Below are 11,843 nucleotides of genomic sequence, written 5' to 3' on the forward strand. Positions count from 1 at the left end.
CAGAACGTCTTTTTGGAGAAAATTCAACTTCTGCTGGAGGCTCCAGAGTCTTGATTGACCCAAAAATAGCGGAAATCGATTTGAAGGGACTGACGAAGTCTTGAGAAATTTGGAAATTTCAAATTTGTTGCAGATTGCCGAAATGCCGAGGCGCCGAGGCAGATTGCAGAAATCGACAAATTTTGGAATTTTCTAAAAATTTCAAAAAATTCGATATTTTATTTTTCAACTTGTCACTTGTCAGTCAATGATTGTCAAAAAATGAATACACTTTTCAACTCGTCACCTGGAATGGGAATTGCAATTGCTATTCACCTGGGCAGCAAGCCAAAGTACCACCGCGTCATTTGAATGATATAACTGCGTCAAAGTACCGCGTAATAGTTCAAATTTATTAACTTGAAAATTGAAATCAAATGTGCAGCACGCCTGCAAGATAGGTTATCTATGGCATACACCGAATTCCAGGACTTTTTACCTACAGGTAACAATTATTCCTTCTTATCATAAGTTAGTGTAACATGAAACTCACCATTTCATAACTCATATGTGTCACATTGTTTACATAGGCATTTGAATGATCAGAAAAACATGATCAATCATCGAAAAATTCTCTTCACACATCCCATAATCTAAATTGAGTTGGTCAAATATGCATTGAAACATTCCATCAGTAATTATTTTTCTTCTTCTTTGCTGGGTGATCTGCGCAAAAACATCAATGCAAATATTTAGCAAATACAAGTACCTACTTCACTACAAATTTCATCCACAATGTAAACCAAAGCCCTTCCAAAACGGATTTTTTTTTGAAGAAATAGTGTACGAACATATCGCTAATGTAGGTACTCGTAGGTATTGTTAGATTCATAGGATATATGCCAAATTTCAGCTTTCTGGATCCATTTGGTTAAATTTTGATTTTTGCATCTCATTTTTAGTTTAAATTTGATTTTCAAAAATTCACCAAAAAAATTGAAAAATGCACTTTAGCGCTTGAAATTTTGGCTATTTATAGTGATAAATAATTTGTGCATGCTCTGTCGATCTAGCTTCGTTCGGTTGAAAAAATATCGTGTGAGTCTTACGTTGAAAAGCAAAATCCGTGATTTTGACTGACTTGTTGATAACATTTGCCACCCTTTTTTTGGTAGGGCCAACTTTTTTTTGGCAGTGGAATGCAATCATATCAATTTTTCTTAAATTTGCACCAATGAGGTGCTTTGCTTTGTTGCAATTCACAAAATAAAATCTAAAAAAAAAATCGCCATAAAAACTAAAACATGAAAGAATTTGAAAAAAAATTTGGTAACTTTTGAATTTTTTTTTTGAATTACCTATCAGAATAGTCAAGTGCGAAAACGAGATCAAAATTACGATAAAAATTTGAAAATTGCTCTAAATTTAAAAATGTACTACTTACCTTGAACTTACCTAAATTAAAACTGAAGTTAGTTTTTTATACGTAATATCAAAAATATTTATTCAAACAATAGAAAAATAATTTTAGGCACCTACTTTGATTTTTTTCTGAGAATACGGAGGCGAAGGGGGGGGGGGGGGGTGTATGAAAATTGGGTACTCGCAATTTCAATTTAGAGTCCCCTCAAGGAAAGAAACATGAAAAAGGCCTGGTATTAGGTATGTTGGAATATATTAATGTCTTTAAAGAATGAAAATAATTATGAAATATGGCTTTTGTTTTGTTTTGTTTTACAGAAATTTGAGAAGTATCATTGCACCTACAGAGATGAGCCAGTCAAGCGCCTCTATCGTATTACCTACCAAAACAAAAACTTCAATTCCAGATTCGCATTGTATCACTAACGGCCAATGGCGAAAAAGTTCACAATTGTGGACAATCAAAGGTTTTGAAGAATATCATTGTAGAGTTAACAAATCGCTCAGCTCGTCAGAATTCAGCAACTCTAAAAATCCCGAATATAAATGGTACTTGACTATTGTGACTGACAACCTGAAGTTTGAAGGTGTAGACCATATCGGATTATTTTTGAATCTTGACAGAGACAATATCTATGGCTATGATATATTGGTCAACATGACAATGTATGTACGAGATGCCGAAGGATGTGAACGACTTGTTCGTCAAACTCAAGCCATATTCACATTGGACAGTAATCAACATGGATGTCCGAATTTTGTTTCAACGTTGGTATTATTCAATCCAGATCCGAAGAACAAATTTCTCCCTGAAGACACATTAACAGTTTTCTGCGAATTTACGTATGCTGAATTGGGTGTTATTGATAATTGGCCAAGGCGGGGGCCTAAAGCGAAAATGACAATTTCTAACAATCTTCCAAAAGGATTAGAACGTTTGTTGCATAATCAAACTTTTGTAGATGTAACTTTTGTTGTGGGTGGTAAGAATTTCGGTGTTCACAGAAGTATTTTAGCAGCGCGTAGTCCCGTTTTTGAGGCCATGTTCAAACACGATTTACAAGAAAATAGATTGAACAAAGTTAACATCTCAGACATTCGTTCTGAAGTATTTGAAGAATTTTTACTGTTCATGTATACTGACAAAACTCCAAATCGCGAAATAGTGACAGAGTTATTCGTAGTTGCTGATAAATATCAAGTTGAAGGTCTACAGGAACTCTGCGAAGAAATTATATTGGAGGAATTATCGGCAGAGAACGCGATCAATTTGTTATTTTTTGCCGATCTTCATGGGGCAGAACGCGATTGCTAATGCAAGTTGCATTTTATATCAAAACAAACTCTGCCTATCTTACGTCAACCCAGTCGTGAAAAAATGCGATTCTGACACGTCCTCATTTATTTGATCTTGTGCATGGAGTATGTGATGTCGAGCACCCTGTATTGTATCATCAGAGCTTCGAGTGACACATGTCCATCCAACAAAAATATGATATTGATAGATACCTTAGAAACCTACCTAGTTGAATCATTCTGCAATAGGCTTGGTTATTTTTTGTTATGTACATATACATAAATGTTCTTACTTTGTAACATTTCGAATTACAATTTGCTCAACTCGTATTGTTCAGTTCATTCAATTATGTAAATTCCAAAAAAAAAAAGATTCGAATGAGAATGGTCCAAGTTTCAACTTCTATAGACAAAGAAACTTTTTTTTTCAAATTTTCTCTACATCAAAGAAAGCCCCTATAAAAATTATACTTATGCAATTAAATTTTCAGCAGCCGATGTCTTATAATGCCTTCTGGAATGATTTGAAATTGCTGGAGAAAAGTCAACTTTTGCTAGGCTCGAGATCGGCTGGAAAATGGTGCTAATGGATTCACGGCCGGAATACTTTGATTTCAGTCATCAATTACCTGCCTATAATTTTCTACGTCAAAAGTTACGTAGGTAATGACTGGAAATTGATGGATATATTTTAACGATCAATAAAACTCTTGCAGGCCTAAATATTAAATATATTTATAGGTAACCAAACTTAAAATTAGACTTCAATTACAACTTAATCACAGAACTCAAATAATCCAATAATTCTCGAACAAGCGTATTAGCTCCACTTTTCAAAGTAAACAATTGAGGTACAATTGACAGCAACAATGGAAGAAGCGCAAATCCCAATGGTCCCAACAATAATGCTAAGAATACGGATAACTCAGCTCCATCGGCACTATTCACTGTTCTCGAAATAATTGCCTTGTCTGTACTGCTGACAGGTGGAAAATGACTTACGCACACAGGAACGAAAAATACGGTGAGTCCTTGAATAAATGGAAATATTGTTCTGAGGCCGCCCACCAGAAGACATAATGGAAGTCCTAACAAATCGCTCAGACCTAAAATACTTGCAAGTTCAGCACCAGTTTCACAGCCGGATTCGAAGCCCAATGTTCCATAAGCAATCGGTGCGGGGATACAGATGGTTGCAATGGTTGTTTTTATGATCAGCGATGAGCAAATTAATAAAAAAATAATTTTTTCTACTCGCATTTTTACAAATTAGATTTCGACATAATTATTTAGGTTGGTAGGTATTCTCAATATTCTCAATAAAAAATACGACGCGATGTTTTGTATGAATATTGAATATTACGTCATAGAATAAAAAGTTATCTAGGTATACCTATTTGAGAAAATGAGTTGCGATAAAAATAACATGTTTTAGGGTAACTACTTGACTGAGTAAGTTGGCAATTTTATATTTTTTCGACGAAGTTCAAAAAATTAATAGGTACCTATCTTAAAATTAAAAAAAAAAAAAAAAAAAAAGAGGAAGACAATGTTGAAGTAGGTAATGGAAAAAAACTATGAAACAAAGTAAAATATCGAATACGATCATAGCTTGATGACACTCAAATCTTGCACCAATTCTCGAATAAGCGCGTTAGATCCGGTTTTCAAAAGAACAAACAATTTTGGAAGAATTGAAACCAACAATGGAAAAAGCAGAGGTCCCAGCAATGGTCCCAACAAAATTGCTAAAATCAACGCCAACACCATTCCATCCGCAGTATTCACCGTTTCCGAAATATGCTCTCTTTCATCGCCACTGAGAAGTGGAAATTTTCTTACGCATATAGGAACGAAAAATATTGGCAATCCTTGCAGAAATGGTATGGGCGCTTTGATGCTTCCAAGTAAACTACATAATAAGGGCCCTAAAAGGTCTTTCAGGCCCAAAATACCTGCAAGTTCGAAACCGACCTGGCAGCCTGTTTCAAATCCCACTGTTGCATAAGCCACAGGAGCAGGTAAACAAACGATCCCATGGGCTGATTTAACGATCAGGGATGAACAAATTAATACAAAAATAATTCTTTCAACAATCATGGTGCGCACAAATTAGGTTTTGACATGTGTTTGACAGCACACTGTGCAACAGAAAATACATATGTACACTTACAATGTGACAATCACAAATCAGACCAGGGCCTTATCAAAAGAACACGAAGTACCGAAGTGCGACATGTCGTAAAAAAGTTTATCTTGAAACTCGACATATTTTTGAGTTGAAAAATGAACAGGAATGATGAAGGAAAAACACTGGAAATGTGAAAAAACTAAGATATGATATACTCTTTATCAAAGTAGGAAAAAAGAAAAAAAAAAACAAAATATATTCTCACTTCAAACGTAAAAAAAACGAAAATTTTCTCTTAAAAGGTGTAAGTTCTTTATTTTGTACGTTTACAATTACAATATCCTTTAGTTTAAATATAATAATTGTTCTTTTTACACACACACACACACTCAGTTACACACGTATTACAATATGTTACATCGTATAACTTTGGCTTTTCTGTCGTATATGTTACGTAACTCGATGTCTATCAGATTATCCGCAAAAATACTCGTACAAATATAGCATTGATCCCTATATTAATATAGTATCGTACATCGAATATAACGATTAATTTCACAATCGTAAGACAATATAAAAATGTATAATTCTCGCTTTCAACGATTAAACAACAAAGAAAAAAAAGAGTAAATTTCCCCCAAAACAAAAAAAATCAACAATAAAAAAATCGTAATTTTCAATCTACGTTCATCAAAATTGTAATACAGGCGTATTGATAACCAACGCGATTCTATGTAAAAAGTAACACGCGTAATAATCGATCTACAAAAAAATACATTGTAACAAGCGTTTCGAATCGATTAAATAAAGGTAGAAAAAAAAACCAATTTAAACGTCACTTATCGTATCATTTCTCTTTGCCGACGCGACATTCGTAATTTCAAAATTCATATACAAAAAAAAAGAATAATCGATACAAAATGAAAAAAATTACATAACTTTCGTTATCACATTTTAACAATAAATAAATGAAACAGCACTCCAGGGAACAGTAGTGTAAAGAAAAGGAGTATGGAGTCGATAATACATAAATCAATTTTCTGTTTCGTATATGTAGATAAAATGCGATGAAATTCGAGAATTTCGGATGGGTCTTCGATTTTAAAAATCAGTTTTCCAAAAACCAAAACGAAAAAAGAAACAATAAAAAATAAATTAAATGCTTCTAAACAAGCTCTTGCGTAAAAATTAAGAGTAAATTTTAACATACTAAATCCCTACGAATTATAGTAAATTTTTAACCAATGAAAAACAGATCTCTCGAAATTCCGGCAAAATGATAACATCTTAATTTATAATCACGTATAGTGTAAAGTACTGTTATTTGTAAACGTATATATTCCAATAAATGAATTATAATACAAATTAAAAACAAACGAAAAAAAAAGTAAATAAATAAATTAAAAAAATGGGGGCTGCTATAATGAAGAGTGCCTTAATTTATTAAAGTTTTCGTTTCTCTTATAAAGTGCGCACGACGCATAATGTATATGCGTATGAATTGAAAAAAAAGAAGGGAGGGAGGGAAAAATAGTACAAAATAAAAAATACATTTAAACTACCAAGTATGTATACATTATACGTTACCGCATTACATAGAAATATTTTTTTTACAGACGTTTATATTTCTTTTAAATAATTTATACGAATTCATCTTTTTTTTTTTGGAAATGAACACGTAAATAATATCGTTATAATATAATAATTCAAAATTCGCTTTGTCGATTGGCCGATTATACGAGAATATTACATTTGCATCGATAATAATTACGATTGCTATTATTTTTTCTTATTTTTATTATTCGCTCCTCTGGGCGGCGTCTGAGGTCTATTCGCGTTCGTACTGAGATAACCACCGATTTTCTTCTTATCTGCGGGCTGTAAATAGAGTAAAAAATAATTAAAAATGATGAAAAAAAAAATGAAATCCGTTTTAACGGGTAATTGGTTGTTTCTGATTATTTGTAAGCGAATGAAATCACTTCTGAATGATTATTACGGAATAAGTCGTTAACGAAGAGAAAACGACGAAGCTGACGAATTTGGCCAAGTCACTGAGACGTAATTTATTCAGAGTTCGCTAATAAACACATTAATGACAAGTCGAGTCTGAACTAACTCGTTTAGGAAGCCAATTCCAGAACACACATCGTTAGTAGAGAGGAATAGACTAAGAGACAGAAAAACAATCAACCATCTCCAATACTGAAACTTTCTACCGGCTGCAGAAGAACCACCAAAAATGAACAACTTACTTTCAAAATCTGGAAGGAACACATCAAACTGTCGTCAACTGACATCATCGCTCCGGCGTTGTCAAACTCTCCGCAATAATTAGGCGCAGAAAATAACGTCACTAATTGTCGTTTGGAGAAAAATTCGTATCCGTCTTCCACAACCTGGAAATTAGCGTTCAACAATAAGTTCAAGTTGCGGCTAAGCGTCGTCTCCAGAAAAAATGGCGAATAATTACTTGATGGGCTCGACATATTAGATCGAAATCGTGTTTTTGTAAAAATTTTGCAACTACTTCTTGTCCAAAGGTATACGAAACACCACGATCGTTCTCACCCCAACCGGTTGTATCCTAAAAGCGAAAAATTGAATTAAAATTTCGTAAGAAATTCGAGGGAAGAGAATTGATGAACTGATGCAATTACTTTATCTGGATCGGACCACAGTAAATCGCAAAGTAATCCTTGATCTGGCACATCTGTTGGTCGCATAATACGTCTGATTTGTTCCATGCTTTGTAGATCCGGACCTAAACCTCCATGACAGCAGAAAATTTTCTCGTCAATTATGGCGGCAACAGGCAAACAATTGAAACAATCGGTAAACGTCTTCCACAATTTGATACTGTATCTTCGTTTACCTATAAACCGAAATTCAAATATTAGAACCAAAATGTCAAGTAAAATACCATCGCGAAGAAATCACCACTTACATTCATCATAAAATCCGTAAATACGATTGATACTCGCACATTCGTGATTGCCACGGAGTAAGAAGAAATTCTCCGGATACTTTATCTTATACGCGAGTAATAAACATATCGTTTCCAACGATTGCTTTCCTCGGTCGACGTAATCGCCTAAAAATAGATAATTCGATTCCGGAGGGAAAGCACCATACTCGAATAAACGTAGAAGATCGTAATACTGTCCGTGGATATCACCTGAAAATTCGAAACGTGATGTGAAAAAAGCTAGAACGTGTGATTAATTCGATTAGATTCTAAAACGCACCACAGATTTTCAAAGGGGCTTCCAATTCTAGTAGAATGGGTTGTGATAAGAATATTTCTCTCGATTTTATACATAGACCTCTGATTTCATTTTCCGACAGCTGTACATTTTTTCCAGGTCTCGCTCCACGAACTGAAATCAACAATAGTCGTTTAGAAATTACATGAATACGTAACGCAGCCTGATATACGTTAATCCGTATATCATTAGCCGCAAGACGGACTACAGGAAAATAAAAATCTGGATTGAAAATTGAATACAATAAGGGCAGAACAACGCCTTCATTCAATTTGCAATACTTGGAAAACGACTATAAATCATCATCATACGAAATGAAAGCGAAATACGTAACGTAATAGAAACACTTTCTTTCATCAGGATTTCACCATGACGGTAATGAGAAATTTTTTCACCGATAATACGACAAAAAGGTCGAGTAATATGATTTTCAATTGCATTTTCAAGGATCAGGGTAATTGACAGGAAGGAAATACACACATCGAGCTGATTTAGCCGCGATCTTAGTACATACGGAGAAATTTTCTCCACATAAGATAATACAACGTATAATTTACCTTCTAATAACACGCTGATAATTTTATCTATATTCAACGAATCTGCTTCACCCATTATGAAAAGCGTCGGATTATATAAAATCTACCGAATTTGAGTTAATTTAATACAACACACAAATTCAGTAATTAAAATCAATAAATCTAATAACAAACGTTGTTATGAGGCTGTAATATTTTTCAATGGCGGCGGCAAATACGTCAAAGCGTGTCCGTGTCCGCGCCGCCGTAATCAAAATGCCTCGTCATGTGAAAATGTCACGAAAACCTATCTAAAAACAACCTACCTACACTTCATAGTTCATGCTCTCAATTCCGGTGGGAATTACGGCGTAATTACGGTAATTAGCAATGTTTCATTTTGAAAACACGTGCTGATTGTTTTCATTTTTTATCAGCGAAAAATTCAAAATTGATAAAAAATGTGAATGTGAAATGGAATTTTCCAATTTTCCTTTTCCATTTCCTCGGTGTTCTCAAGTTCTTGTCGCTTTTTTAAATTAATTGTATGATGGTATATAAAGCGTTTGACCAATTAGGGGTAAAACTATCCGAACCAATTCTTCAAACGTTGAAAGAGTTGAATTTTCAACACGCTACTCCTATTCAAGTAATTCGGCTTTCTCCATTCCTTTTTACGTTAATAATAAGATTTGTGTCATAAAAACGTTGTACTATAAACCAAATTTCTATCTAACAGGCGGAATGTATTCCTTATCTACTGAAAAACAAAGACGTTGCTGCCGAAGCTGTGACAGGCAGTGGAAAAACTTTAGCCTTCGTGATACCTTTACTTGAACTTATTTTGGTAAGTTCTAATAGCAGAATTACGTCTTTAATGTCTCGATTTTTGATTTCTTTCGATATTTTTGCAGAAACGAAGCGAATCTTTGAAGAAACGAGATGTCGCAGGTCTAATCATCTCTCCTACTCGAGAATTAGCTACTCAAACGCACGAAGTATTATCTCATTTTTTAGCCAATACTAAAAAAATCACTTCTATATTAATCGTTGGTGGAAATCCTATCACTGATGATGTGGAAAAATTACGCAATCAAGGAGCGCATATAATAACAGCTACTCCTGGTAGGCTGGAAGAACTGCTTACCAAAAATTTCCCCGAAATAAATTTGCATAAATCTTTAAAAGAAATAGTAAGTTTAGTGTTTGTACTTCTTTGAGTTGAGGATTGAGTTTACATGAGTTGAATTACTTTTAGGAACTTTTAGTCCTCGATGAAGCTGATAAATTGCTCGATTTGGGATTTGAGAAATCTCTTAATACAATTCTGCAGTATTTACCATCTCAGAGGAGAACCGGATTATTTTCAGCCACACAAACCAAACAGTTAGTTTCTCTTGTAAAGGCAGGTCTTCGGAATCCTGTACTGATCGAAGTTAAAGAGAAAAAAATGAAAATGCCTGATAGGTAAAACATCGTAATTTAAATAAAATGTAAATTTTAGTATAAATCATTCATTTTTGAAAACTGCGAATTTTTATTACAGTTCTAAAATGGAAGACGCCTCTACACCCAGCTCCTTACAGAATTATTACATGATGTGCGAGCCGGATCGAAAGCTCACAATGCTAGTGAATTTCATCACGAAAAAGGGCAGTAATTTGAAGTACATGTTGTTCTTGTCATCTTGCGCCTGCGTTGATTATTTTCTAACCATTCTTCGAACATTACTACCCGATGTAGAGTTATTTGCATTACATGGTAAAATGAAAGACCGAAGGTATAAAATATTTGAGAAGTTCAAAAACGCTGATTCAGGTAAATAACTCAATTCGCGAACCAGATTTTAGAAACATCAGTCATTTAACGAGACACAATTTTACAGGTGTTTTATTATGTACTGATGTCATGGCTCGAGGTGTAGATATCCCGGAGGTTCATTGGGTTATCCAATACGATCCTCCTAGTTCCGCTACATCTTTTGTACACAGATGTGGACGTACTGCTCGAATTGGTAAGACTGGAAATGCGCTAGTGATGTTGATGCCGAATGAAGACGCTTATGTGAACTTCATCCTACGTAATCAAAAGGTACTCGCATCAGATCCACTCCTAAATTCTACATAACTTGATTTTTTATAAACGTGTATTCTCCAGGTTTTATTAAAGGAATTACCGGCTATAAAATCAAGTAATTTTCAAAATACCGTTGACCGTGTTCGTCAATTACAGCTTAACGATAGGCAAATCTTCGATAAAGCGAATCGAGCTTTTGTATCATATATTCAGTCATATTCTAAGCACGAATGTAATCTCATACTAAGAGTTAAAGGTACGTATCGTTATTTTTCTTGGAATATACTTGGTATTTTCATCATCATCACCATTATGCATTTATATTTATTGAATTATGAATTCAGATTTGGATATTTGCAAATTAGCGCTTGGATTTGCTTTGCTCAAGTTACCAAGAATGCCCGAACTCAAAAATAAAAATACCTCCGAGTTTATTCCCGTTGATGTGGATTTCAATACCATTAAATATCAGTAAGTACTCTTGTAATTCACCCTACATACTGCCTTCTTTATAATCTTCCGTATTAAACTTACCTTTATTTTTGATCTAGAAACAAGGAAAGAGAAAAGAAACGCGAAGAAAACCTAAAACAATACCAAGAAACCGGAATCTGGCCAGGGGCAAAATCGAAACCGAAACGCCAAAAACAAACCGTCGCATGGGCTGAGGCAAAACAGAAAAAATTAGATCGCAAAGAAAGAAGGCGTCGAAGAAAAGAAATTAAAAATGAAAAAATAGCTCAGGGTAAAGTCAAAAAGAAGAAACGTAAAAACGAATTAACTGAAACTGAAATGGAAGAATTAATGAAGGATGTTGCTTTGCTCAAGAAACACAAAAAAAGAAAAGTACGTCAAGTGGTTTTGCTTTCATTTTTGTCTGAATATTTTTAATTTTATTTAAAATTATTATTGATGTTTTATTCTTATTGCAGATAGACGATGATGAATTCAATTCAGCGTTTGGAGTTGATAGTGAATGAAGACTTGAGGCAAGACTTTAATATCAGAATTTAAGCAAACTGGCTCCTCTCTGATAAGTTATAACTTGTGTGAAATGTTTCTTAACAAACGAAATTGTGATAACTTGAAATAAATACGTCTTTTTTTTTACTTTTATTGCTTGTTCGGATGAAGTTGAGAAATCTATCGCTATGATGC

At 34.0% G+C, this 11,843-nt stretch overlaps 3 protein-coding genes across 5 annotated transcripts; 2 read left to right on the plus strand and 1 right to left on the minus strand.

Moving 5' to 3' along the window:
• The first annotated feature begins 192 nt into the window (after window positions 1-192).
• On the plus strand, window positions 193-3,027 carry LOC135836795 (speckle-type POZ protein-like B). 3 transcript variants are annotated; one of them, XM_065351839.1, is made up of 3 exons: window positions 193-484; window positions 570-841; window positions 1,720-3,027. In XM_065351839.1, the coding sequence occupies exon 3, from the start codon at window positions 1,751-1,753 to the stop codon at window positions 2,714-2,716; it is 966 nt and encodes a 321-aa protein (XP_065207911.1). In that variant the 5' UTR covers window positions 193-484; window positions 570-841; window positions 1,720-1,750; the 3' UTR covers window positions 2,717-3,027. The 3 variants fall into 3 exon arrangements, with proteins under 3 accessions (XP_065207911.1, XP_065207910.1, XP_065207912.1); XM_065351838.1 differs by lacking the exon at window positions 570-841 and having other exon boundaries at window positions 195-484; XM_065351840.1 differs by lacking the exons at window positions 193-484; window positions 570-841 and adding an exon at window positions 1,571-1,641.
• Window positions 3,028-5,116: 2,089 nt separating this feature from the next.
• On the minus strand, window positions 5,117-8,849 carry LOC135836794 (serine/threonine-protein phosphatase alpha-2 isoform). The gene is made up of 7 exons (XM_065351837.1): window positions 8,652-8,849; window positions 8,077-8,208; window positions 7,776-8,006; window positions 7,489-7,703; window positions 7,302-7,415; window positions 7,084-7,227; window positions 5,117-6,706 (listed from the first exon to the last, which is right to left on the minus strand). Exons 1-7 carry the CDS (start codon window positions 8,704-8,706, stop codon window positions 6,608-6,610), a joined length of 990 nt encoding a protein of 329 aa, XP_065207909.1. The 5' UTR covers window positions 8,707-8,849; the 3' UTR covers window positions 5,117-6,607.
• A 172-nt stretch (window positions 8,850-9,021) lies between these two features.
• Window positions 9,022-11,801, plus strand: LOC135836778 (ATP-dependent RNA helicase DDX55). The gene is made up of 10 exons (XM_065351809.1): window positions 9,022-9,258; window positions 9,349-9,456; window positions 9,524-9,802; window positions 9,868-10,076; window positions 10,156-10,427; window positions 10,495-10,700; window positions 10,767-10,941; window positions 11,030-11,156; window positions 11,237-11,531; window positions 11,618-11,801. The coding sequence occupies exons 1-10, from the start codon at window positions 9,157-9,159 to the stop codon at window positions 11,663-11,665; spliced, it is 1,821 nt and encodes a 606-aa protein (XP_065207881.1). The 5' UTR covers window positions 9,022-9,156; the 3' UTR covers window positions 11,666-11,801.
• Window positions 11,802-11,843: the final 42 nt, after the last annotated feature.

This window comes from Planococcus citri, chromosome 2 (assembly GCF_950023065.1).
Source record: "Planococcus citri chromosome 2, ihPlaCitr1.1, whole genome shotgun sequence".
Taxonomy (NCBI): Eukaryota; Metazoa; Arthropoda; class Insecta; order Hemiptera; family Pseudococcidae; genus Planococcus; species Planococcus citri.

What these genes read in the sequence shown, in the direction of transcription:
- LOC135836795 (XM_065351839.1), top strand. Translation starts at nt 1,751, where the DNA reads ATGAGCCAGTCAAGCGCCTCTATCGTATTACCTACCAAAACAAAAACT.
- LOC135836778 (XM_065351809.1), top strand. Translation starts at nt 9,157, where the DNA reads ATGATGGTATATAAAGCGTTTGACCAATTAGGGGTAAAACTATCCGAA. An exon ending in AAAATGAAAATGCCTGATAG is followed by an intron (nt 10,077 to 10,155) that starts GTAAAACATCGT and finishes TTTTTATTACAG; the next exon opens with TTCTAAAATGGAAGACGCCT. An exon ending in TCTCATACTAAGAGTTAAAG is followed by an intron (nt 10,942 to 11,029) that starts GTACGTATCGTT and finishes TTATGAATTCAG; the next exon opens with ATTTGGATATTTGCAAATTA.
- LOC135836794 (XM_065351837.1), bottom strand. Translation starts at nt 8,706, where the DNA reads ATGGGTGAAGCAGATTCGTTGAATATAGATAAAATTATCAGCGTGTTA. An exon ending in TTACGGATTTTATGATGAAT is followed by an intron (nt 7,704 to 7,775) that starts GTAAGTGGTGAT and finishes TTCGGTTTATAG; the next exon opens with GTAAACGAAGATACAGTATC. An exon ending in TGTGGTCCGATCCAGATAAA is followed by an intron (nt 7,416 to 7,488) that starts GTAATTGCATCA and finishes TTTCGCTTTTAG; the next exon opens with GATACAACCGGTTGGGGTGA.